This window comes from Cannabis sativa, chromosome 9, assembly GCF_029168945.1.
Source record: "Cannabis sativa cultivar Pink pepper isolate KNU-18-1 chromosome 9, ASM2916894v1, whole genome shotgun sequence".
Lineage (NCBI taxonomy): Eukaryota > Viridiplantae > Streptophyta > Magnoliopsida > Rosales > Cannabaceae > Cannabis > Cannabis sativa.
This window is the reverse complement of record NC_083609.1, coordinates 19,830,787-19,853,838: the sequence shown is the minus strand read 5'-3', so window position 1 is coordinate 19,853,838 and position 23,052 is coordinate 19,830,787. Positions and strand designations below refer to the sequence as shown.

The following is a 23,052-nucleotide window of genomic DNA, read 5'->3' as shown; positions in this document are numbered from 1 at the left end:
GTAACTAGTCTCTAGGCGACAATTATTTTGTATAAACAGTTAACTTTTGTAAATAGTTTTGTAATCGGGATCCCGAGTCTTTTGTATAAATATTTTACAAGTTTAATTAAAAAGCAAAAATTTTAATTAATCACGTTTTCCATAAACCTCGTTGATTAGCAACGAGCTGCACAGCATGTTTAAAAATCACGTAATACACCTTTGTTAGTTAGGGTGTTACACTAGTAATCGATCTCAGATCTTAATGCAATATCCTTTGCCTAACATCAATAAAGCCTATGCATCGGTTATTCAAGAAGAGAGTCAAAGGTGTTTGTCGATTGTTTTAGCTGAAAGTGACAAAAATTTATCTTGATCTGGATCTAGAATAGGTTCAAATTCAGGTCAGCTTGTTGGAAATGTCGAGCTTCATCGCCCTAAAATGGTCTGTACTTACTGTGGTATCACAAGCCACACTATGGAAAAGTGTTTTAGGATCCATGGATATCCTCCTAGACAAAAATTGCACGAAAAATTTCCTAATAGGAATGACAATCGAAACACCAGTAACTTGGGAAAACCTTCTGCTGCCAACTTCACCACAAACACAGAAGGCACTGAAGGGAATCATGGGGACAATGCTATGGGGGATCAGGACTTGGTTGCTAGCTTGACCACTGTCCAGTGTCAAAGACTCATGGCATTGCTATCTCAATGAAATCTTGAACCAGCAAGTAGTGCACCTATTGAACCTCCTATGGTGTCTCATTTTTTTGGTAAGAATTCCCTTGTTCCTCATTCTAAATGGATCATTAACACAGGTGCTACTCACCATGTGTGCAATGATATTTCATTACTCAAAGATATTCACTATGATCAATCTATACCTTCTATCAAATCGTCTAATAGAAATTTTGCTAAGGTTGCCAGTATTGGTACTGTCAACATTTCACAAAGTCTTTCACTATCTAATGTTCTTTATGTACCAAAGTTTCATTGCAATCCACTTTTTGTTTCTGCTTCGACTAACCTTGGGAATTATTCTTTCTATTTTCATCCTAAGTTTCTAGCCATTGTAAAATACATGACAATTTGAAGAACAAATGATTGGGATGGGTGAAAGAATAGGAAAATTATACTATTTGATTTCTGGTGTAAAACGTGATGTTCTTTTTGCTTTATCTGCTATTTCAGATTCAATAATAAGATATGACACAGTCTGGCATTACAGACTTGGACACTCTTCTTATATCAAAAATCACTCATTGAATAAAGCTTTACATTTTCACTTAAGCTCTTCCAATGGTTTCCATTACTCTGTCTGTCATTATGCCAAATAGAAAAAGTTGCCATTTGTTTCGAATCATAACATGTCTACTGCACCATTTGATTTAATTCATGTAGACATATAGAGTCCTTTTAATGCCCTAACCATAGATGGTTGCAAGTACTGTTGTGTTTTGTGCCCTAAATAAAACTCATTTTAATAAAATCAGATTTACTAATTAATATAAGATCAGAAATCACTTTTATGTTGCATGGTTCACATGATATATTTCATGATTATGTTTAATGTATAAATTCTATTAATTCTAGAACATATATAAATATGTATATATTTGATCATGATTATAATTTCGTCAGCACAGTGGAATATAATCATGATTATATGTTCAAAAGTTTAATTCCCATGATTTGTCAGTTCACTGAATTTAGACTTACATGATAATCGGTGATAAGGTATACTTACACCTTGGATAAGTGTTATGTCCTTTCCAAGGCATTGGCAAAGTTTACCAGTATAAGACGTATGGAGTATACATTGGAAGGGACCGATATTGATCTTAGGCAAGATATCATAAACTTACCGTTATATTTTTCTAAGTCAATATCAATAGTTGATCTTAGGTCTATAGATCTTAATCCTGATATGGTTAGGTTATACTTAGTTGTATTATTTATGTTCTTCAAGTTGTTCGTGGAAGCTAACTTATGATTCTGGCGGTTATTGACATCTCGGGAACATGGTAGTTCAATTGAGTGGGAGGGCTAAACATAAATATGGAATCTATAGCTTCTATAAGTATTTAGAGTGAAACGATGATTTCCTTCGAGCTTGGCTGAATAGAGATAAATGATTGAGGCCTTATTTCAGTAATTATATTAGTTTACTAAAGTATCATTTATAGGTAGCTAAGTGTGTTAAGGATAAAATACATTGAAGGGTAGAATGGTAAATTTGTCCCTATTCAATGTAGATCATCTATAGTGGATCTTTGACTATTAAGATTGTAACTATGGATAATCATAACGTATCTATATCGTGGTACATATAGAGCATTCTACATAATTGAGAGTGCTATTCAATTCCAAATCTATAGTGGCGTAAGGCGGAATTAATAAGTTAAGGAATTTACTTGGTAAATTCTAAATCTACTTATTGAAAGCTCGGTTATATAGGCCCATGGCCCCCTCACTAGTTGAGAGAATGCTGCTTGCAGAATCAGTTAAATAATTTTAATTAATGAATTATAATTCTAAAATTAGACTATATCTTATTTATAAATTTTCACTAAACAAGGGCTTAATTGTGAAGAAAAGAGGTTTTGGGGTCAATTTGTTAATTAAGAGGCTTTGTATGGTCTAATTAATAAATAATATAAATGACAATTTTATTTGATAATTAATTATAATTATTAAATAAATAGTTTTGGCATTTATAGGACTGAATTAGAAAATATAGTATTATTGAAAGAAGAATGAGTGGTTGAAAAAATTGGCACAATTGTAACTAGAGATTGGTCTTTTGTATGGTCGGCCCTAGTGTTGATTTTTACCCAATATTTTTATTCTTTTTTAATCCATATAATTCAGCCCTAAGCCCTAGTTGAAACACTATAAAAGGAACATGATGCTCTCACTCATCCAGTTTTGACAATTTAACTATTGCCTTCAACCTAGATGAGAGAGTTCCTTCCATTGTGATTTTAGCCTCCTTCATTGTTCTTCACCATATTTGAAACCTTGAGTGATAGAGTCCCATGCCCACACATAGCAAGTGAAGTACTCAATCATAGTAAGTAAGACGGTGGTAACCAAACCCGAAGGAGAGAAAGAGATCCAGGTTTAGATCTTGATAATGCTCCGATACCATTTGTTTGAACACTGCAAGAATAAAGATTAAAAGACACGATTAAATTTGGCACCACAATAGGTGGTGCCCAACTTCTTAACAATCTACACATTGATATAACAGCATGGGTCCCAAGTCTCACTTCCCTCAAATTTTCTCTTTATTTTTACTTTTCTAAATTTATTATTATTAAAATAACATAGTTATATTGCTTAAAAAAAATTATAGTTATATTATATTAAAATATTTGGACACGACTCCCAATTTTCACTCCCACTTCTCAATAAAAATATTATTAATTTTATTATATTTATTATTTATTAGTTTCTTTTTTATTTTATATTCACATATATAGAAGCAACATTATCTCAAACTTACAACCCACAAACAAAACCCTAGCCGCCTCCACTACTATTTACCTTTTTCCTCCTTTTTTTTATCTGGTTCAACTCATCTCTCTCTACTGTTGTTCTATTTTTTTATCTCCATGTCTCTCATACACTCATCTCGGCATAATCTCTCTCAAGCGACTAGTTTAAGCAGATCTAGCACACCTCGTAGTTGTAGAGCAGCTAAGTTCGACAAGAAATTCTCGGTGGCGCTGGGTACGACAAAGCGTATAACAGTGGTGGACGGGTGGTTCAAGGTGTTTCAGATTGGTGGTGCATGAATTTTTGAAGAGGAGGCTCAATGGTGACAAGAAATTCTCGGTGGCGTTAGGTGTACGACGAAGCATATAGTAGGGATGGATGGGTGGTTCTAGAATATTTTACCAGGATCTAGAATTACGAACAAGTATTTTCATTAACATCATAAATATGAATATCTCTAAAATAATAAAATAAACACATAAGGGTTTAGAAAACCTTACATTGGTTGCAACAGAGCCAGGTTAATGATTTACTTTCATGAAATATGGATTTAAAACGATAAATATTATTTTTGTGTTGATTTGGATGTGTTCATGTTGGTTTATGTGTTATTTGATGAATGTATGTGAATTACAAAAATTTTCCATGAAAATAATTTTATTTTCATTCTGAAAAAAAAAATTATTTTTGTATTCCTTGTGAAAAATTAAGCAATTTTAGTTTTTACGAAACTCGATTCTGATAAATATTGAGAAAGTTATGTGGTTTTGAAAACCGAAGTTCAATGGTGTCGAGAATAGGTGCTTACACGCACCAGCATCTCGGACAATACACCAGTACGTGCGCGCATCTCAGACACAATTCGTGTTTGAAGCCCGTGCCTCACCCTGCCTTTAGACACGCAAGGTTGCATCCCTCACCCAACTGATGCTGCACATGCTTAGGAAGCTCAGTCAGGGAGGCTACAATCTCCCTTGTGCGTGCACGGACTGGGCTGTATGTGCAGCCTTCTGGGCAGCAGGTCGAATTTTTCCATTTTTTTTCTTCGAATTTTCCTAATTTTCAAACCCTAATTTCAAAATAAAATATTATTTTTAATATATTTAAACTTAAATATCAATTTTAAATTAATGTTATTTAATTTTTAATAGATTATTATTAATTTCTGATATTTTGAGGTTTAAATTTAAAAATTAATTATTTTATTTTTAAATTCTGGTCAGATTTTTAAAATTTATTAATTTCTTTAATATTTATATATTATTTAATTATAAGATTAGATATTTTAATACTAGGTATATTTTAAATTAAAAGATAGCATTATTCTTTTAAGAGAAATTTGCGGCTAAACCTCCCTATGTTTCAATTGTTATACACTTAACCCCCTATTCTTTATTTTTGGTGGTAAAACCCCCTTAAGTTTTATTCTGTTTGCAAATTTACTATTCTGTTAATTTTACTCTATTAATTGCTTATTAGGTGTGTCTAGTCACCAAATTATTTTACATGACATATCCACATGGCAAATTATAAAATAAATTTATTAAATTATATAAAAAAATTAAAAATTAAAATCTTAATAATTTTTATTTTCTTTCTGATTCTTTAATTTATTTTCTTTTCTTTAATCTTTTTTCTTTTTTTTCTTCTCCAACATCGATCTCCTATCTTTCTTTTCCCAAAATCATCATCACTGCCATCACCCCCCAACACCACCTTCACTGCCACTACTACATCACCATTACCATCACCCCATTATCACCACCATTACTACTACCTCATTACCACCACCATATATAATAAAAAATAAATCTAAATAAAATAAAATTAAAAAATACCACCACACCACACCATAGTTTCAGATCTGAAACAAGAACAAAACACCTAAATCAAAATCTCAAAACCAAAAAAAAAAAAATCAGAACGGTGGCCATATGAGTGGCTGTTTCTCAACCCCGGTGAGCCAAACGAAGGCCACTAACAGTCTCTCCGCCACTCGAAATCCAGAAACCTCAAATCTTGAGAACCCCCTAAATTCCCTTTTCTCTCTCACAGATCTCTTTTGCGTCTGGGTTCAAGGTTGTGAAGATGGAGCCTTCATCTTCGTTATTCAGGGGTTGCGCGGGTCTTGGGTGGACGACAGCTGGTTCATCGCCGATGATGGGAGGCAATGGCATCTGGAGAAAGTTAAGAGCAGGAGAGAGAGATGAAGATTTGTAATTAGGGTTTTGTCTTTTATTTTTAGTGTATTTATTTATTAATTAATTTAAAAATAAAAATCTGATTATTAAAAAGAATGAAAAAAATATTTATTTATTATTTTATATTATAAAAATAATTTAGGGTAATAAAACTATGCCACTTGTACATAAGTGTACACATTGGCAATTCTATTTGGCATTTATAACAGCCAAATTTAACATATATATTAAAGTGCAAACAGAATAAAACTTAAGGGGGTTTTACCACTAAAAATAAAGATTAAGGGGTTAAGTGTGTAACAATTGAAACATAGGGGGGTTTAGCGGCAAATTTCTCTTCTTTTAATTTAAAATATTACATTAAAATTATCTTATAAGATGAATTAAATAATTAATAAATTTGAAATGAACCTAGATATTTTTACAGATATTCTAACCATTATATTTTCAAATTTAAAAATAGGTTATTTTGTGAAATATATTATTTATAAATTAGAAGTTAGAAAAATAATATTTATACTATATTATATCATTTTACTTATGATAAATTTATAAATGGTATTTTAAATATTTAAATAATCTAGATATTTTTGTAGAAATTTGAAAAAGGCTTAATTTGAGATATTTTGACATATAATTTGGATAATTATTATTTGTTTATTATTTTATCCTTAAAATAATAATTGCCTAACCATATCTATTTTAAAATTAGTTTATTTTATTATTTTAATTTTATTAAATTATAAGATTAGAAAATGATATTGAAAATATCTATTTGTTTATCTTATTAGATATTAAATTTAATTTGATAAAGTAATTCAAATAAAATTAGATACTTTAAATTAGTTTGAATTTTAAATTTTTGAAAAGATATTTTAGGTTATTTTTGACAATCCTAAATTTTCAAAATAGTTGGTTAGTTAAATAATAATTTAATTATATTAATATCTTACTTCACAATTTGTTACATGGATACTTTGTTTTTTTTATTTAATTATTTATTTAAAGCCTTTTTTAACAAACCTATTATTTATTTGATTTAAATTGCTATGATTAACTTGTTGACAAATCCAATGATCTGATTTTAATCATAGTCTAATTGTCAATAAATCTTATAAATAATTTGTAACAAGTAAATTTTGTATTTCTTTCATCTGTGTAAACCTAGAAACATGATAGGACCCATCCAAATCAATTTGAACTGTGTGAGCCTAGCTATATGTTTGCTTTTGGGCTTAGATGCATATAGGAAGCCCTTTTATTTCTTGATATTTAAATGAACTAGATTGCTAGAATAAAAATCACCTTATGATAGTTTTATTTAGGCTCAATTAGTATTGGGCTTATTCAATGAATAACAATTATTTAATTTAATGTTAAATTCCTCTTCTTTGCGCCTTGTGTGAGAGTTAGGGTGCCATTAGTAGTGGGTATGACATATTGAATCCAACTCTCCCTCATATGAACAACCCCAATTGTGAAGGCCCATTTGCCTTATTTAAATAATTGTATTAGACTAATTATACTAGTTTAACCTAATTTAAAATTGAATTAGCCACAAAATTAATTTTGAAATAAATAAAATTAATTTTTTCATTGAATTATTTCAAAATTAATTTAGAAAAACACATTTAGTTTAAAGAAAAGATTCTAGATAGTGATTTCTAGTAACTAATTTATATTTTCTAATATTTAATTAAGTAGAAAAATATATTTAAGTTGAAAATTAATTTGTTAATTAATTTTGGACCAACTTAAATTAGGATATTTTTTTTAGAACTTAAATTAGAATTAATAATTAAGTTGATTTTAATAAAGATACTTAATTATTTATTTATATTTCAAGAAATTTAATTAAATAAGCAAAATATATTTAAGTTGAAAATTAATTTGTTAATTAATTTTGGACCAACTTAATTTAGAATATTTTTTTAGATAATAAATTAGAATTAATAATTAAGTTAATTTTATTCAAGATACTTAATTATTTGTTTCTATTTTGATGAATTTAATTGAATAGAAAATTATATTTAAGTCGGAAGTTTGTTAATTTTTTATCAACTTAAATTAGAATAATTTTCAGAATATATTTTATTTTATTTTAATGATCATTTCCTACATTAATTCGAAATGCATTTATTTTAAATGTAGATATTTCGAAGTTTTTTAATTTTGAAAATTAGATTAAGTTAAAAATTTAATTAATTTTAGATCAACTTTAATCAAATTATTTTCATTAATGATATATTTAAAATAAGTAGACTAAAATATATTGTTTTAATTTGAAAATAAGTAATTAGTTTATGAATTATCTAGATAGGGTTTTTTTTTTTTTCAGGTAGACTTTTTGGTATTTTTCCAGATATATTTAATTAAATTAGAAAATTAATATTTAAGTTTATTTTATTTAAGCCACTTAAATATTTGATATTTTTCTTAAGAAATTTAGTTAAATAGGAAAATTATATTTATGTTAAAAATTAATTTATTTAATTTTAGACCAACATAAATTACACTAATTTTTCCAGTTTTTATTTTAATGAATTTCAAAAATGTATTATTCTAAAATACGTTGGATTTCAAATTCTGATATATATTTATAGAAAATTAAATTTGAGTTGAAAATTAATTTTAATTAATTTTAGACTAACTTAAATTAAGTAATTTTTATAATATTTATTGGAAAATTAATACTAAGGGTGGAAAATAGATTTTTTTTTTCCAGATCTTCCTAAAGTATAATTTTATAAATATTAAATTAAAATTTATATTTAGAGCTATCTAAATTAGTGATTTTAATTAAATAAATATATATTAAAATAAATAGATTAAAATAAGTATCAAATGAAAATACAACTCTTTAAAATAATGAGCTTCAGTTATAAGGATATTCGATCTCCATTGTTGATCCTACATGGTTAATTGTTTTCAATATAACCTCGAGACGCTAGACTTCGTCCCTCTTATAGATGGTTATTCGTTGAAGCATTTAACACCGTAAGGATCTCGAAAGATAAGTATTTTTGTAAGTTTTTCGTCTCTATTAGACTCCCCCCTACAGTGACTACTTAGAGATAAATTTACAAAGTATGAAACAATGGTGGAAGCTCATAAAATAAGAATAACCTTAACTCTCGCCTACCGGTTAACGTTAGATTCTTATTTTGATCGAATAAAAACTTGCTAGAATGGTGTCCATTTTAGATGAGCTGACAACTCTATTCAATGAATGATATCTTTGACTCTCGCCTACCAAGACAGTATATCGGTTTGTTGAAAACTTTAGAAATTATTTAAGATATGATTGTTTTGTATTACTTACTGAATGTATGATAATTTCTGAATGTGTATGAATTTATATTGAACCATGTTGTTTTCTATTATTAATTTTAGTATAATTTTGAATCTTCATTGTTAATCTAACTTACCTTGTTGTTTTAATGGGACAAATCTCAAAGGGTTGTCATCCATTAGACAACATAATAGTGTTAGAACTCGATTGATAAGTATTTGTAAATAAAACATCTAGTTGTACATCCAAAGATGACAACTTAGACTAGTATTTACAATATGAAACATTGAAGAAGTTTATAAAATAAGAATGACTTTGACTCTCGCCTACCAGGACATCGTTGGATTCTTATTTTAATCGAAATTATCCTTTATTTTTCCTCTTAGCTTTTTCATTTAGAATTTACTTAAATAGTATATCATTGGATGAATGATTAATAAATCCTCTGCTTATGGTGTCATTCTATTTTCTTCTATGAAAGTGAATGGCACAGATGAATATACTCCCGACATTCTATCCTGAAATGATATAAGTCCCCGATCTTAGAATTTTCTACTTGTATATGCTTACTATAGGCAACTTAGAGTTATTAGTAGTGGTGGTCCAAGATAGAATAATTACTCATGTATATTTGGTATAAATTTAAGTCTTTTGACTTTAAATTTTGGCTAATTAAGATTTTTTTCTCCCGAACTTTGACATGTACGAAATCATGCTCCCTGAACTTTTAAGGTCGTTAAAAATACCCCCTGAACTATGAGATTGTTGAATTTAAGGATTTCTATCCAATTTTAGTAAAAAAACTCGAACATAGATGAAAGTTCAAAGGGCATGATATAGTACATGTCAAAGTTTGAGGGACATGATTTGGTAGATATCAAAGTCTGGGGAGCATGATTTAGTACATGAACAATCAATGAAATAGTAAAATTGAATGAAATTGTACAAAAGTCCTTAAATCAAACAATCTCAATAGTTTAGGGGGAATTTTTAATGGTCAAAAAAGTTTAGGAGGCATGATTTGGTATATGTTAAAGTTTAGGGGGTAAGAATCCTAATTAGCCTTAAATTTTAGATTCCAAATATAGAAATTTTAAATTTTAGTTTCCTAGAATACATTGGACTATACAGTATGACTTTCACATGGTTATTAATGTCAATTTTTTGTCAATATATTCAAACTGTATGTTATGTATGAAATATGAGTTTTGTATTCAGTGACCATGGTTCACTTGGACTATTTTAAAAACTTTTTGTTATAACTAAACCTTTTTCATCAAAAGACCACAACCTTATTTTAGTAAATCTACGATATTTGCATCTTGTTCATAGTAGTTTTGACAAAATGATTCTTTGTAAAGAGAAAATATGCTTATATCAACTTGAAAATAGGATCATTTATATTCGTATATATTTTGCAAAAAAAAAAAAAATATGCATATATCAACTTGAAAATAAAATTATTTATATTTGTATATATGGATATACATTTAGGGCATATGAGTTTTTGTTAAATTTTTAAAAGTAATGATGTTTATCGTTATAGGATTCTTCCAACATGATAGTGTTGTTTATTTGCCAAAGTTTCAATTTTAATGATGTCATGCACTTAATTCAACGCTTTCACATTCAATGAACTTAGACGCACATTTGAAACTTAAATCACTCTATAAATTTTCTTTATTTAATTAATTAATAATTTAGATGCAGTACTCGATGTAATCATATACTTTTAATTCGTGAAAATATAATTTAAAACAAATGGTACAAATTAATGCAGCAAACACCAACTTGGGCCTTTCAATAATTTTTGTATCTATATATTTTGTGTTTCTTGTTATTATATATAAGACTAATTAGAAATAAAATTAAAAGGTCATGATGATATTAATATAGGATCTTATCCTTAAGGATGAACCAACTAGCTATAAGGCCTATATAAAGACTGAGGCACGTCCAGAGACATAATATATACTTAAGTCTTCTCCACACGACACAGTAGTAATACTATATTAAATGGTCTCGTTTATCAAAAGAGTTACATTATTTTTTTTTAACAAAAATTGCAACTTTCATTACAACAAATCAGTTAACAAAATAGCTTTCAAACCAGAAAGGACAGACCCCCTACTGGAAATACGTACGGTCAGGACATGAACCAGAAGAACAAGCTAACCAACAAACTGAACTGAAATATAAAAACCAGAAAAGGACCGTATAAGATTAATACAATCCGAAATAATAAGACCAAGAGGAGAAAGAATGTAACTCTTGCTATTGATAGCATTAACCAACACAAGACAATCCGACTCCAAAATCAACGCTGTAGGACAAAAATCCTCAACAGTCCTGCCTTCTCCCCAACAGGATTTAACCCAACTCAAAGCCTCCTTCATGGACAACGCCTCAGCAACAACAGGGTCAATTTCACCTCGGAGTTTGACAGCAGCAGCAGCAAAGCACAACCCAGCATGATCTCTGGCAATCCATCCCAACCCATCCTTTCTCCAGAAAAAACGAGCAGCATCACAATTAACCTTCGACTCTCCCCAAGACGGTTTAATACAGTGCTCAACACCAGCACGAGACTGACCAGAAGAAGATGAAGCTCCTCCATTGTTACTTTGAGCAAATTTCCAAAGTTCAAGGTACGTAATTGCAGATGAAACAACTCTTTCCACAGAATTAGCCTTATCATTCCAAAGTAAATCATTGCGGACCCCCCAAACACTCCAAAGAATCATTGCCAGCTTCTCAATATTCTCAGACAGCTGAGTGTTACATAAATCCTCAAACCAGCCACCAAATTCCTCATCCCCATTATTAAAACACAGACCCAAACCTCGCTCCACACAAGCTTTGGTAAAAGAACAACCGGCCATAATATGAAAAGTGGTTTCGGGTTAAAAATTACACAAAGAACAAATACTGTAAACACGAACCCGCTTAGTTTGAAGAGAGACTAGAGTTGGAAGACAATTGGTAAGAGCCCTCCAAAGCAAATTCTTAACTTTAGGAGAAAGTTTCAAGTACCAAAACTTTCTCCAAAAGAGTTACATTATTAATTCTTAGTATTATAGTTAGGGATGACCATTTGTGTTGATGTATCATATTCTAATTAACATATTTAATTGATTAATTCTAACCAGGCTCATATATATTTTGTATTAAGAAATTTTTACTTTAACCAAACCTGTCATGTTTTCGTGTCGATATATCGTATTCGTGTGTCGATTCTATATTTATATTACAATACATATTGATCAACATAATTGGTACCACATATTTAATTTTTATAAAAATAATTTAACACTAATTATCAATGCAATGAATAAAACTTTTAATATCAAGTATAAATAATATGTTTTATATTTTTACAAGTACTTTTTTTTATATATATAATTTATAAATTTTTTTAATGAAAATAAATAGTAATTTGACTATGAATTAATAATTTTAATGATATATTAAATATAAATGTGTCTATTCATATTGATTTTTTGTCATATGCATAAATTTTAATTCAATCCAAATAATAATTGTGTCATTTGAGTTTCATTTAAGTTTGACCTGCGTTTAATTTTTATAATCCTAACCTACAATAATTCGTATTAAATTCGTATCGTGTTATTATGTCATGACCTAAATTATCACCCATATATAGTCTTTCCAATATACAAATGGAGGATACATGGTGTCAAATTGTGAAAAAAAATGGGATGATAGCAAACTAATAATAATCATTTAAATTTTTTTCATATCACTTTAATATATATCTTTATATATATATATATATATATATCTAACATCTATATATAAATGGATCTCCACAAAAGACAACAAAAAAAGACTTGTTTTTGTCTTTTTCGAAATGTTTTTCTTTTACAATTTTTTTTATTATAATTTTTTTATAATATTTATTTTACAATTTTTATAATATTTTATTTTATTTTTGTGATTTTTTTAAAAGTTTGTTTTTTTTTTGAATTTTGTTTTTATTTATTTTTGGTAAATAATTTTTTTAACTTATTATTGGTACTCTTAATGTGTTTAATGGTTTATCGTTAATGTGTTTAATTTCATATCGGTATGGTCTCATTTTTTTGTAGTTTTTTAAATTTGTTTTAATGTTTTTTTTAAAAATAATTTTTTGTACTTACTATTAGTATTTTTAATGTACTTAATGTCATATTGGTAGGATACTCAATAAGTGGTTTGTAATTTTTTTTTTTGTCTCTTGTATTTTTTTCTTTTGTATGGATGATCTTTGTACTATTTATTATTGTTTTTGGTAAATAATTATTAATTAGTTAGTAATTTTTTATGAATGATTTTTGTACCATTTACTATTTTTTTTTTTTATCTTTTATGTTTTTTTGTTTTATTTTTTTAAAATGATTTTTTGTACTTGTTATTAGTACTCTTCATGTACTTAATGCTATATTGGTGTGGTATCCAATATTTGGTTAGTAATTCCTTTTTTTGTCTTTTTTTTTTTTTTATTTTACTTTTTATGAATAATCTTTGTACTATTTTTTTGGTAAATAATTTTTCTACTATTATTGCTGTGTGACACTTTAAGGTGTTCAATACCATATTGATTTGGTACCCAATAATTAGTTGGCACTAATATTAATATGTACTTATTTTTAGTAACTTTGATTAGAATTTTAATTTTTTTTTACATTTAATCTGCTAATTTAATTAGATATTTTATCTGTCTTAATTTAAATACAATTGATAAAAATAAAAAAAAAAATTGATTAATCCATTAATTTTAACGGGAGTTATGCGTTTTTGACCAACTAGTATTACAAGACTACCCTTAGTCTATCAACTGATTCTGTTAAAACCAATTCTTGGTCTGTTTTGTTTTGCTTCAGCTGAGTTAGTTATTCTCAACTAACTCAGCTCAATATAAATAGAGTCCCCTTCATGTAATTGTATTCATACTTCTTTGGATAATAATAACAGATTCAACAGAGCAATTTACTCTGTTTTCTCCTTCTTCTTTTCTCTGCATTTTCTCTCATATGGTATCAGCAGACAATCAAGATCCTCCTTCAATGGCTAGACCCACAACTCGTTCTCAGGATGGCATTCCCCCATCCCCTTCCGATAATCAACACCCGGAGTCTAACCCCGACGCTACTTCCGCACCTCCATTAATGGATACCTCAATCGCTACTCGACAGAACAACAATCCAAGATCTCGGATCTAGCGCGAACCAGAACCGATCGCACCAGCAAATTCCTCTCCTGCACCTGTTGCTACTGATCCTCCTGTTCAGGCTCGACGTTCTTTAGCCGATCGATTGGCTCATGAAGATGTATCTAGCCCGTTCTTCCTCAGCAATGCAGATCACCCAGGACTGGTCTTAGTTTCCACCGTGCTAAATGGCACCAATTACCAATCTTGGAAACGAGGAATCATGATGGCTCTCACGGCAAAGAACAAATCTGCCTTCATTGATGGCTCTCTTCCTCGCCCAGCCGCTGGTAACACTCTTCTCCCTTCTTGGATTCGTTGCAATAACATGGTCATGTCTTGGCTTGTCACTTCCGTTTCACCCGAGATAGCACAAAGTATTATGTACTTTGATCTTGCTACCGATATGTGGCATGATTTGCAAGAAAGATTCAATGAGGGAAATGGCCCTCGAATCTTTCAACTTCAAACCCAATTAACACATCTTCAACAAGGTGATCAATCCGTCACCTCTTACTTTACTAAGCTCAAAATCCTTTGGGATGAGCTAAAAGAATTCCAACCCAACACTTCTTGCACTTGTGGTGCAATGAAAGTTTTTTTGGATTATTACAACCGAAACCAAGTCCTACAGTTTCTTACTGGTTTAAATGAGTCCTACGCTTCGGTTCGGGCTCAAATTCTCCTCAATGAACCCCTACCCAATCTCTCAAGGGTGTTTGCAATGATTGTTCAAGAAGAGAGACAACGCACTCTTGGCTCTTCCACAGTTCCTTCAGCTGCCTCTGCCCGTGCACCTTCAAATAATCCCCCCCCCCAAATCCAAGAAGCCAAGACCCTCTTGCACTAATTGTGGAAAACCAAGTCACTATGTGGATAAATGTTACTTCCTTCATGGCTTTCCTCCCGGCTATGGTGATAAAAAGAAGCAAGAAAAGGCCAAACCCGCTGCCAACCACACCAGCACTAATTTGGATGTAATTCCCACTCCAACATCCAACTCAGATCTGACTACACAATGCCAACAGCTCATTTCACTCCTCAGCCAACAGTTGACTCAAACTGCTACCCGTGAGGACCTTAATAATCTCCCACCTGCTTCCAACATGGCTGGTAAGTCAAATCCTTTTCCCATGTTTACATGGATCATTGATAGTGGGGCAACCCTGTTGGGTTTTATGCCCTAAATAAAACTCATTTCATATAATCAGATTTACTTATTAATAAAGATCAGAAATAACATTTTATGTTGCATGGTTCACATGATTTATTTCATGATTATATGTATATAATGTATGAATTCTTGTTAAGTCTAGAACATATGGGTTGGTTAAAGATTATAGTGTTGTCAGCACAGTGGAATATAATCTTTATTATATGTTCAAAAGTAGATTCCCTAATTTGTCAGAACACTGGATTTAGACTGACATGGTATAATCAGCGATAGGTATTCTTACACCTTGGAAAAGTGTTATGTTCTTTCCAGGACATTGGCAAAGTTTACCAGTATCGGATGCATGGAGTATGCATTGGAATGGACCGATATTGAACTTTGAATTAGATTTTGAAACTTACCGTAAATATCTATTCAATTCAATATCATAAGTTGATCCTAGATCACATGATCGAAATCCTGATATGGTTAGGCTCAATTTCAAGAGTGTTATTCGTGTTCTTTGATTTGTTAGTTAAGCCTAGTTTTGTATCAGGGTGATACGTACATTTTGGGAACATGGTAATGCAATTGAGTGGGAGCGCTAACATAAATATGGAATCTATAGCTTCTATTTGGCAAATAGAAGTAAAGGATGATTTCCTTCAAGCTTAACCAAACGAAGATAAATGGTGGAGATCTCATTTCACTTAGGTGAAATATCATTTATACAGGGTTAAGTGTTTTAAGGATAAAATACATTGTAGGGTGTTACGGTAATTTAATCCCTGTACAGTGTAAATCGTCTATATAGAGGATCATTGATCACATTAGGGTTATAACAATGGATAACTAATGACGTGTCTATATCGTGGAACATATAGAGCGTTTCTATATGACTGAGAGTGCAATTCCAAGTTCTAAGTGTGGATTCAATGAGGAATTAATAAGTTAGGGAATTTACTTGGGAAATTCGGTTCGACTTATTGGAAGCTCGGTTATATAGACCCATGGTCCCCATACTAGTTGAGACCATACTGCTTGTAAGACTCAGTTAATTGATTTTAATTAATCAATTATAATTCTAAAAGTTAGACTATGTCTACTTTATGAATTCTCACAGTTTAAGGATGAAATCGTAAATAAAAGGGTTTCTAGGTTTAATTATTAATTAAGAGACTTTGTATGTCTAATTAATAATTATTTTAAATGACAATATTATTTAATAATCTATTTTAGTTATTAAATAATTAGTTTTGGCATTTAAATGATTAGAATTAGAAAAATGGAATTTTTGGAGAAATAGAAATAAAATTGAGGAAACTGCAAAATCAAAGTGAGGCCCATTTCCCTCTATGGCCGAGCACTCCCTTTGTGTTTCCCAATTATTATTTTCATTTTTAATTGCCATGTAATTGCTAATCAAAGCCTAGCTATAATAGGAAAGTGGTGGGTCACACTAAATAAGGCAGTTAATCAATTACACAGTAAAAGAGGAAACTGTTTTATTTGGAAAGTTGTGCTCTCCCTTCTCCCTATATATAGCAGCCCTTGTTCTCTTCTCTTGCATGTCTTTGCATGGATGAAAAGCCACGAAATTAAGAGAGAAAAATAGAGAGAAATTTCGAAATCCTTGTGAGATGAGTAGTGCCCACACACATCAAGTGGTATCTCAATCATAGTATGGAAGACTATGGAATTTCTGCATCAAAGAAGGAGAAAAGAAGATCCAGGTTCAGATCTTGGTGATGCTCTGCTACAGAAAGGAATCAAGGGCTAGAGATCTGAACGGAAGGAGTCATATTATTCCGCTGCACCCACTGTAAGGTTTTCTAACTTTATATGTGTTTATTTTCATTGTTTTAGAATTCATATTAGGTTGTTAATCCAACATACTTGTTAGTAAATCTAGATCCTGGTAAAATAATTTCCAACAAACCCATCATATGTGTGCCACAAGAAGCCTCTTTCAAAAATTTTCCAGCAATGTTTTTCCAACACATGTTGTGCTTCCTACTGGTGCAAACATACCAGTAAAAGGGATCGGTACAGTTCATTTAAACAAGCATATTACACTTCAAAATGTACTCTTTGTTCCCACTTTCAATATCAACTTATTTTCTCTTACTGCTTTCATTGAAAACAGCCTTAATAAGGTTGTTTTCTCTAATGATTCTTGCTCTATACAGGCTCCTTCTCCGAGCATGGTGATTGGGACAGCTAAATGGCTTGGGAAACTCTGTGCAATTCAACAAGAGCACAACCCCATACTTCAGCCCAATTGTTGTCTTTCTTTACATAATAATGTAGATCAATGGCATTAACGCCTTGGTCACCCTTCAATGTATATTTCCAATACATTCAATAAAAGAATTAAGTCTAGTTTCCCCATTTCAGAAAATCAATTTTGCCATATTTGCCATCTTGCAAAACAAAAGAAATTACCATTTACCTCAAACCATAATTTTGCTGAAAATGCCTTTGACTTACATCATTTGGACATTTGGGGTCCATTTCATATAATTAGTATAGAAGGCTATCGGTATTTCCTCACAATTGTTGATGATGCATCTCGGTTTACTTGGACTTTTATGCTTAAAACTAAAGCTGAAGCACAAACTATCTTTCCAACATTTTATAATATGATTTGCACACAATACAATTCCAAAATTAAAGCAATTCGATCCGATAATGCTAAAGAACTTGCAATGTCCGCCTTTTATGCCTCCAAAGGTATAATTCATTACCATTCATGTGTTGAACGTCCTCAACAAAACTCTGTTGTTGAACGCAAACACCAACATATTCTTAACATTGCACGCGCTTTATGTTTTCAATCCCATTTGCCCCTTGCTTATTGGGGATATCTCATTGCTACTGCAACTTATCTCATGAACCGAACTCCTTCGGCCCTCCTAAAAGGCAGCACCTCCTTTGAAAAACTTCACTTAAAACCCCCAAATTATGACCATCTTCGAGTATTTGGGTGCTTAGCATATGCCTCCACACTCACCTCCACTAGGCATAAATTTTCACCACGGAGCCGTGCATCCGTGTTCATTGGATACCCACGTGGCATGAAGGCTTACACCCTTCTTGACATTCAAACCAAACAAATCTACCATTCAAGAGATGTCATCTTTCATGAAAACGTATTTCCTTTTCTTGGTCAAGGTGCCAACAATTCCATTGATATGTTTTTTCATTCTCATTGTATACCTGCCAACAATTCAATAACTCTCACTAATCCCCCTGCAATAAAAATGCATATGCAACATACAACTCCTACTGCTTCGGGTTCACAATCTAATGCATACACTGATGCAGACACTGTTACTGGTGTTGTTCCCACACCAGCAACAAACAACCAACATAATCCTGATGCAGACACTATTACTGGTGTTGTTCCCACACCAAGAACCAACAACAAACATAATCCTCCTGGTGTCGACAACACCCCCACACCATCAGCACCTACTGGTGTTGCTCCCACACCAGTAACTCCTGCTAACACTCACCCAACAACACCTCCCGTTGGTGTAAATAACCCTTCAGCTCATGTTGAACCAACTGGTGTCATTCCCACACCAGACGCTTCAACAAATAATAATATTACCATTACACAAAAATCAATTCAATCAGCTCCAGCAATTAAATCCAAAGCTGGCCGTCAGATTAACAAACCACCTCATCTCAATGATTATGTATGCCACACTCATTCCACGGCTTACCCCATTGAGGAGTTCATCTCCTATGCCAAACTTAGCCCTCACTTCCGAGCGGCTGTTTTAGCTGCATATTCCCACATTGAGCCTACATCGTATAGTGAAGCCTCCCAATTCAAACATTGGCTCCTCGCTATGGACAATGAAACTCATGCCCTCGAAAAAAACCATACTTGGACTATCACCAAATTACCTCCCGGCCACAAAGCCATTGGATGCAAATGGGTATACAAAGTCAAGTATAATGAACAAGGTGAGGTTGTACGATTTAAAGCTCGTCTCGTCGCCAAAGGATTCAATCAAACACTAGGAATTGATTACCTTCAAACCTATGCTCCTGTAGCAAAATTCAACACACTCAAAATTTTATTAGCTCTTGCAGCAATGAATAACTGGAATGTTCACCAACTTGACATTAACAATGCCTTTTTGCATGGTGATCTCCATGAAGAAGTGTACATGAAATTACCTCCAGGTTACAAAGCACCACCCGATTCGGTTTGCAAACTCAATAAGAGTATTATGGGTTAAAACAAGCCTCCCGACAGTGGTATGAAGAGCTTAGCACTACTCTCACCACTGCCGGCTTCATTAGATCCCTATCCGACAACTCACTTTTTATCAAAAATACCAATACTTTCTTTCTAGCTATCTTAATCTATGTCGATGACATAATTGTAGCTAGCAACAATGACATGGCGATTACTCATTTCAAAATCTTTCTAGATAAACAATTCAAACTTAAAGACATAGGCACTCTAAAATTTTTTCTTGGACTTGAAATTGGTCGCACAAAGAATGGAATTTCCATATCTCAACGGCCATTTACTCTCCAATTACTCACGGATACAAGTTATCTTGGCGCTAAGCCTGCATCAACACCTATGAAAACTAATCTCAAGCTTAGCAAAGATAAAGGCAAGCCATTGCCCGACCCTACAATCTATAGAAGCCTTATAGGCAAATTGATTTATCTAACCATAACACGGCTTGACATTACTTACGCCGTGAATCACCTAAGTCAATTTTTATCTTCTCCTCGAGCACCTCATCTCCAAGCTGCTCATAGAATACTTCAATACCTCAAGAGGACTCCTGGACAGGGCATTTTTTTCCCTGCCACCTCCACTCCCCAACTATCTGCCTATGCTGAGACCAATCTGTCTCCAACCAACGTTTAGTTATCCTTCTTCGCCGATGCAGATTGGGGAGCTTGTCAAGACACAAGGCGCTCCATTTCAGGGAATTGCGTCTTCCTTGGACAAGCCTTAGTCTCTTGGAAATCCAAAAAACAACAGGTTGTTTCTCGCTCTTCAGCCGAAGCCGAATATAGAGCCATGGCCAATGCCACATCCGAAGTAACATGGATCCTTGCACTCCTCAAAGATTTTGGCATCTCACTCAACAAACCTGCCTCTCTCTATTGCGACAACACAGCAGTTATCCACATTAGTGAAAATCCAGTCTACCATGAGCGCACCAAACATGTTGAGATCGATTGCCACTTCATTCGAGAAAAAGTTCAACAAGGCGTCCTCAAGTTACTTCATGTTTCATCACACAACAACCTGGCCGACATCTTTACCAAGGCTCTGCTACCAACGCCCTTCAACAACATTGTCTCCAAGCTGAACATTTCGAATATCTACACTACAGCTTGAGGGGGGCTATTACAAGACTACCCTTAGTCTATCAACTGATTCTGTTAAAACCAATTCTTGGTCTGTTTTGTTTTGCTTCAGCTGAGTTAGTTATTCCCAACTAACTCAGCTCAATATAAATAGAGTCCCCTTCATGTAATTGTATTCATACTGCTTTGGATAATAATAACACATTCAACAGAGCAATTTACTCTGTTTTCTCCTTCTTCTTTTCTCTGCATTTTCTCTCATAACTAGCTAGTAACATCTATATATAAATAGATGTTATAATAAAATAAAAGAAAACGTTTTGTCTTTGTGGGTTACTTCTTTTTATATATATATGGGAAAATTTTTAGGTGAGAGCATTACTTTTGCTCTCACGTAAGAGCATTTTTTTTTAAGCTTTTAATTAGTTAAATAAATTTGGTGCATAATATTACTATGTGCTGTGAAACATTATAGCATTCTATATTATTATTACAGTTATTTTTGGCTTCTTTTTTTTTTTAAAAAAAAAATAATAATAAATTTTTTTTAAAATAGTTATTTTTTTCAGAAACATAATATTAGTTTCTTTGAAAAATCTTATTTGATCACTTAATTTATATTCAATAATTATTCCTCATTTTTTACCCAGGCTAATAATCACATATTATATTTTTGCTAATACCTTGACTGCTTATTGTTATTGTTGAATCTAATTATATGGATACCAACTTGAAACTTCTCTTCAAATTTCTAATTTAGGTTCAAGATTTGATAACAATTAATGGTAAAAAATAGAGATAATATTATTATCAAATCACTTCTTTAGAAATTCTCCAGGCTCACTTTTTAATTATGGCTGTATCGAATTTGATATCTTTTATTTTTCTTTGTTAATTAGCTTGTACAATTTCTAAAAAATAGTAAACAAAAATATTGGTTGCCACTTTCATCAGTACTTATTTGCTTCGTTGCTTTCAAATATAGTCATTAATTTAGTTAAACAACCTTTCGGTAACAACATATTAAGGCACAAAATTGTGCTTTTCAAAAAAAAAAAAAAAGAAAAGAAACTGTGCATTAAAACTTTCATTGATTGAGGAGGTAAATTGAAGCACTAAATCGTACTTTTCAAAAAAAAAAAAAAAAAAAACTCTGTACGACTTAATTTCATGGATTGAGGAGGTAGTTTTTTTTTCGTTCTTAAAAGCATAAGTAATTAAGTATTGTTGATATTAATCCCATATGATATATCACATCATAACTAAAAAAATTAATATCATTAGATTAAAAATTAATGGTGGTAAAAATACCCTTACATATGTATGAGGAATAGGAAACCTTAACTGGTTTTTACAGAGAAAGAGAGAACGAAAGAAAGCTCTGTTCTTGATTTCAAAATATCTGTCTCTTGGATACAATACAGCAATAGTTTTATACCCAGCAATAAGGGTAAAAGAGACAAAGTAACTAATCAAGAATTAGTTATAACTAAAACAACTAAAACAACCTCTTAACCATATTAACTAACATCCTAATCTTAATAATATGAGAACAAAAGTAGTGCTCTTATCTAAGAAATATCTTATATATATGTACTTTTTTTTATATACTAATTTTTTGGTAAATAATTTCTTGTACTTATTATTAGTACTTTAAGGTGTTCAATACTTTACCGATCTGACACTCAATAATTGGTTAGTAACTTTTTATTTTAAATTTTTGTGTTTTATTTTTATTTTTATTTTTTATGAATGATATTTGTACTATTTTTTTTAAGTAAATGATTTTTTATATTATCATTGATATGTAGCACTTTAAGGTGCTCAATAGCATACCGATTCACATACACAATAATTGTTTAGCAGTTTTCTAAATCATATTAAATTAAAATTTGTGAGAACTGATGTTAAAATGTACCAATAACGATATATTACCATTTGTGGTGCTTGACACCTTAATGTGTCATTTACATTTTCGTTATTAATATATATATATATCTTTATTAATTTCGATTAGAATTTTAATTTTTTTTATTACTACATATATATTTGCAAGAACATCTCTAATGGAATATGTAAAAATTGTACTATATTTGTCAAAAAAATGACTTGTGATATATTTGCATTAATTTTTAGCATTATGCACTAATGCATAATTGCAAAACTTGATGTAAATTTTTTTTTCTTCTTTTTTTTGTTATGAATGATTGTTAATTTTTATTTTTACAATTTTTTTACAACAATTTCTCTAGATTTTTTTATGTATATTTTTTGTACAATATTCTTTTTCTGGTCAATTATTTTTATTATTATTAATAGAACATTAGCATTTGATACCTAAGATGCCCAACACTATACA

At 31.1% G+C, this 23,052-nt stretch overlaps 1 protein-coding gene across 1 annotated transcript; it reads right to left on the bottom strand.

Annotated features, from left to right (window-relative positions):
• Nucleotides 1-11,147: 11,147 nt before the first annotated feature.
• On the bottom strand, nucleotides 11,148-11,858 carry LOC115723584 (uncharacterized). Its single transcript, XM_030653072.2, has one exon. It carries the CDS (start codon nucleotides 11,856-11,858, stop codon nucleotides 11,148-11,150), a length of 711 nt encoding a protein of 236 aa, XP_030508932.2.
• Nucleotides 11,859-23,052: the final 11,194 nt, after the last annotated feature.